At 37.5% G+C, this 6129-nt stretch overlaps 1 protein-coding gene across 1 annotated transcript in view; it reads right to left on the bottom strand.

The window, feature by feature from the left end:
• Smp_146630 (zinc finger protein, putative) overlaps nt 1-6129 on the bottom strand; it is a 17060-nt gene that overhangs the window by 1848 nt on the left and 9083 nt on the right. The window contains exon 5 of the mRNA XM_018790811.1: nt 2939-3161. Coding sequence (XP_018646045.1) covers nt 2939-3161 — 223 coding nt within the window. The remainder of the gene's footprint in view (nt 1-2938; nt 3162-6129) is intronic.

Here is a 6129-nt window from a genome sequence, read left to right as displayed (position 1 = left end):
AGTAGTAGGTTCAACGAAATGTCGCTTATGTATAACGACTTCATGCACATATCCCAGTCTACCTAGACACCTGTACGCTCTCCAATCATCTGTATAAACAGTAGTGCCCGGCAGCACATATTGCTGTATAATCGGTATGATTGTTGGTGCCTGCCGGTTCCTGACTCTTTGGAAGTGTCCTTTCTGTAATGATCTATCATATATTCCAAGGACCTGTGAGGTATATTTATGGAAGAGGTACTTACCCAATCTTCTTTAATACAACGGCCACGGTTGTATTTGCGTTTCCTTACAACCGTTTCGTCTATTTCAACAATGTTCCCCACTCCTCCATACAATTGCTGTACGCTTGTCAGTTTTGTTGCACAAATATCTCGGCAAAACTCGTACCATTGAACTGCCGAAACTTCGCTTACATCGGCAAAGGTGGCAGCTAGTGTTACCGGTGCTTTTATTATCCAATTCGCAACAAGGAGCATAATTTGTCTTAACCTTAATTTTGACCGAGCAAAAAAGTCCCTGTTCGAGCTGATTTCTTCTTCCAACATGAAGGACATCGAAAGATAATATCATCACGATAGTCTGCACACCGTACAATGGTCATTTGACTACCGCAGTTACAAGTATAGGAGCTTCTTAATAATCCCTTTTCTTGTAGTCGCTCAATTATCACGTCTTCTGGAAAATCCGCTGTAAAGCGATCGTACGTAAGCATCATGTTCCGAAATTACCGCCGTGACCTTGAAAACCCGCGAAAGCTTCTGATTGGCTCGTCCATGTTCTTTAGTCTCGCCCAGTATCCACTTTAATTCTTTGGTTTTGTATAATAATTTTTTACTATACACTGTGTTTTGATTGGCTAATATTTCTCAAGGTCATTTAAGATTCGTTCAAAGGTTGTCAATGTTCTTTAGTCTCGCCATAATAATAGTCATAATGAACATATTCTAACTTATCATTACAATTTATATATTTATAAGAATGATTATTGATGAATATCATAAATAAACACTAGAGTTGTACATTTTATATTGAAAGGATTTCACAATCACATTAAATGAAGTGAGTATTAATAATCAGAATAGTTGACAAATATGACATTAACATTATGATCCAATTGTTATATCCCGAAGAGAATTATGAATGGTAACTCTGAGGACTGTTTATGGACCAATATGATACGTATATTTCCTATTGTATAACTGTTAAGTAACTAAAGTATCCATATTCGTGTCCCTTTTATGATAAGCTTTATTTTGACCCATAGACTATTACTACACGATTTACCATTTTTTAGTTATCCCTAGTCTATTAATTACTGTTCCCCTTATTCACAGCCCTATTTGGCCAAATCTTGTACAAATGTTATTTTCTATTTTATGGTACGATGTTGTCAGTTTGTTTGGTATATAAACCCAGTATGTTTGAGAATAATGATTCGTATTGCAGAGGCTGTTATTGTTGTTCTGAACTTAACTGGCTGGGTTAGGCAGAAAGCAGGACTGATAAGTACTCAAAACTGCTCATACGGCTTTTGTGTATCATTGCTCTGATAGATAATTCACTCCTCTCTCATTGGCGGGAATCAGCACGCTCATATATAAAGAGGGCAAGCAATCAATTGATATAACACAAATCCAACTGATTGACGAGCCAATATATAAATGCTTAATCGTATACAACAAATCTGCTGGACTGATGGGTTATAAAATATCGGCACAAATATAAACAATTCAACTGACTTCTGTAAACTTGAGTCAACCAAGATGAAAGCAAGTTATCTTTTAGATTACCAAAAGGAGAATATACCAACAAAAGTTTTAATAATAATATATAGTTTTGAAGTATACTTTATATAGTTCAATAATATGAATAGGCAGTTAGAATTTATGATCATAAATGTCTTCGGAACACTGTCCACTTATTACAGAATAATCAAGTGAGTAATGTCCGGTTTAAGTGTATGACAGTAAGTAAATATAGTAAACTGGTTGAATAAACTTTGAATATTGATATACTGAAGTGGTTACGATGTATTGGACATGTCGAGCTACCATCTACCCTCCAAACGTCAAACGATAACTAATAAAGGAGTAGATTTTAAGAATTCAAAAGGTGGCTAGACTAATCCAAAAATTAACCAACTGTTTGTCGAAAGATGCAGACTTCCAGCCTGTGATCCACAAGATATTCTTAATTTATGAACGAAGACCTTTAGGTAGCATCGGTAGGAATTAATCACAGTAATGCATACAACCTATTCATTCTCTGTGTACATATAAATCCTAAATTTGTATGCTACGTTATTCGGTTTTATTCGTTTCTTTAGAATTATATTAGTTCAGTTTAGGTTACCGTACTTATCTGCCTATCACCTTATTAATTTTCTTAAGCTATGGAATTACATCGGAAAATACTGTTAACCGGGGAAAAATGTTATCAGATACTGGACGCCCTTAGTTGAAATACAATCCAAATACAATTTTTCTTTGAAATATAATCCTTCAAGTAAAACCTATTTCGATTATCTAATGCTGATTAAACAAACAGTTGATATTTATCTATCTAGCTGTAGCCAATTCTAAGGACAGTCGGGATTAGCACTAAACGGGTAGTATGAAGAAAAGACAACTACATACCATATTTGGTGAGCAGGGTGAAAACTTTACAAAAATTCATTACCATAGCTCAACTGCCAGATCAGTAGATCAAAAACTTGAGGTTTGGATAGTTCGAATCCAGAAACGATTAACTTAATACTCCATTCATCAACCATATGTAAAATATGCGAGCAACACAACTTATACAACTATTGTTGATAAAAAATTCGAAACTAAAACTCATGTTGATTTTTCAAAAAATAACTACGACACATATCATCATAAATATCTCCACAACAAAACATAAAATGGTACCGTAACTCGAAATAATATCCTACTTGATTGAAAGGATTTTCATCAGATTTTAAACTTTGTAAATAAGTAATACGATCATGTGCTACTGTTTCCCATGTTGTTTTATTGACTAAAGCCAAATAGATATGAAATCCAAGTATTACAGTAACCGGTACTCCACAAATAATAAGCATTATTATAAAAAATAAGAATAGACTATTGTTCTTAAACCAAATATTCCATTTTGACGCTTCAACCAATGAATACCTGAAATGGGCATAAATATATTGAATTTAGAAAATGACATAGTTAGATGAAAGTGTATACAACACGCATTACTTCATAAATTGAATATACCGCCTTCTCGTGGCGAGGGTGTTGTTCACGAAATCGAGAGGACGAAAAGCGAATGTTCGGCGCTTTAACCGGGTCGGTGGACACGGTGAGTCCACCTAGGGGAGTTGGAAAACCTTGATTCCAAACCAATGGTGAACATAGGCTGGCTCCAGTATCCCGAGGGAACAAATGGTGTATGAATCAATCGTTGATCACCGGCTCCCATGGGAATGCATCTCCTTCCGATGCTCCACTGTCTTGTGAATCAGATCTTTATGTCAAAGGCTCCGGGTGTGGTCCGCTAAGAAACCCACCTGCTTGAGTTTGGGCACCCCGGACAGTATCACAGCTCTCACACACACCAAATGAGATTTGTGTGGCGCATATATATATATATATATATATATATATATATATATATATGGTGCCCTCTTGTACCAATATTTGTGTTTAAATAAATAAACAGTAAACAGATTAAATAACTGCCAAAACATGAACTTATTTGATACAACAAAAGAAAAGAAACATTAAAATGAAGCAGTGTTCAAGTTGGAAATTTTATAACAAAATAACGAGTGGCGATCGGAGCAAATGGTGCGTACATAAATATGGGCAATCACTAGTAAGTAATATTATTTGAAAGCATATCTACACCTTCATTCATAATAATTAACTATGGTCTGAATTAAATTCAACTTAGTATTGTTTGTTTGAATCTTCCCATCGATTTTGTTAGGACTGCAACTGGTCAGTCTCTAATTGGCATATGTGCATACTGTGCGTATTGCCTCGATATACCTTAATTCACAAGCATGGTTAGCAGAGATGGATAGTGGCTAGCAGTGGAATCCAGGACGCGCGTTTCGTCCTATTTGGTCTGAATTGTTTAAAAAAACTAGTAACTATGATAGAATTTCATGAAAACTTCTTGACTGAATAAGATTTACATCTTAGAGTGAACATTTTGTGAATACTAAGTATATCAGTCAGTCACAACGTAGAACTTCGTACGTACGTACATCAGTTCGAGTTGCCATACCACATTAGCACAGAGATGCAGTTGTCGATTCAAATCCCATAGTGGTAGAAGTAGTAGGAGTATAATCAGAAATCCAAAAGATTAGGGGTTTCAAGAAATTATTGAAGGAGTATAGTACAGTGAAATAAATTTGGAAAGAGAAAAAGATAAAGACATGAGGAATTCAGAAGATTAGAATTTGGTAGAACACAAAGAGTGGATGCATCTTCGCCATTGCAAACGATTTTGAGCCATGTCATTCAAGGTCTCTAACCATCGGTTGCTGTCATCTCGCGAATCCCAACCAGGTAGTCTACACCTACCAACATGGCCCAGTCCACTTGTCAGTGACTTCATTGATTTGTGCCATGTTTTGGTCTGGCCACCCCTAGCTTTCTTCCAACCTACTCCTACACCATGAAACATTGCACGTCGGGGCAGTCGGTGGTCGGGCATACGTAACACATGTCCCAGCCATCTCAACTGATGAAGTTTCACTACTTCATCAATCGATTTGCCATCCCTACCTAGTACTCGTTTCCTAACAACTGCATTACTTACTCGGTGGTCCCAGGATATACGAGCAATGCTTCGAAGACACCTATGATCGAACACTAGTAGCCTACGAATATCCTCTACTCTTATTGGCCATGTTTCACTGCCATAGAGTAGGACGGAGCGAACTGCTGCACAGTAAACCCGTCCTTTGGTTGCTAGACGGATATCTCGCCTACGCCATAAATGACGCAAGTTGGCGAAAGCTAGACGAGCCTTCTGTATCCGTGCTGAGATTTCGTCACATACCAGACCACAAGGGCTGATGAGACTTCCAAGATAAGTGAAGTGGTCTACACGCTCAACTACTTCACTCCCTATCATTAGTTCAGGTGTCGATGCAACCCAATCCTGAAGTAACATTTTGCACTTCGAGGGAGAGAATCGCATTCCGAACATGCCTGCATAGTTGCTTATAGTGGTCAGAAGACTCTGCATGTTGTCAGCGTCTTCACCGAGTAAAACTATGTCGTCGGCGTATTCTAAGTCGACAAGTGAGTCTCCTGGTAAAAGTTCAACTCCTGGAGGTTTAGCTGATGAAAGTGCTATCTCTAAAAGTAAGTCAATGACAAAGTTAAACAAGAATGGGGAGAGTGGACAGCCCTGACGAACGCCACTTGTGGTAATCAGTTCTGATGACAGTTCGCCATAGGCTCTAACTCGACCAGTTGTGCTCGAGTAGAGAGCCTTTATGAGGTTAATGTACTTCTTTGGTACTCCTTTCAGTGACAAACATTGCCATAGAACCTCACGATCAACAGAGTCAAATGCCGCCTTAAGGTCAAGAAATACTACTATTGTGGGACGTCTGAATTTGTGTCTATGTTCTAGGACCTGACGTAGGGTGAATATCTGGTCTATGCAACCACGTCCAGGTCGAAAACCAGCTTGGTTTTCTCTAGTCTGCTCTTCACGAGCTTTGGTTAGGCGACCTAGTATTATTGAAGCTAATATTTTAGACACGCCTTAACAAGAATTTGAAGATAAAAATCAGAAAACGCCTAAAATTCGCCTTTTTAATATTGTTGTTATTATTATTAATGCGACCATATTATCAAGTAAACGTTTGTGTATATAGCTTTAAGTGACACTTTCAGTGTGAGGACTAATGACAGCCATTCAGTCAGCTACAATGTAGGACCAGGCACATTTATGCATCAGTCCAAGTTGCCACACCTCATTAGCACAAGATGAAAAAAATTCATGAAAGTAAAGTAGTTACTTCAATGGTAGTGTAGTGAACACAGCACCGGTTGGGGACAATCGAATGTATTTAAGCAAAAGTTACAGACCATCTCACTAAATTCTGATAACCATACAATGAAC

Source organism: Schistosoma mansoni (assembly GCF_000237925.1).
Source record: "Schistosoma mansoni, WGS project CABG00000000 data, supercontig 0037, strain Puerto Rico, whole genome shotgun sequence".
In the NCBI taxonomy this organism is placed as follows: domain Eukaryota; kingdom Metazoa; phylum Platyhelminthes; class Trematoda; order Strigeidida; family Schistosomatidae; genus Schistosoma; species Schistosoma mansoni.
The sequence above is the reverse complement of the archived record's forward strand: the minus strand, read 5'-3'. Positions and strand labels throughout refer to the sequence as shown.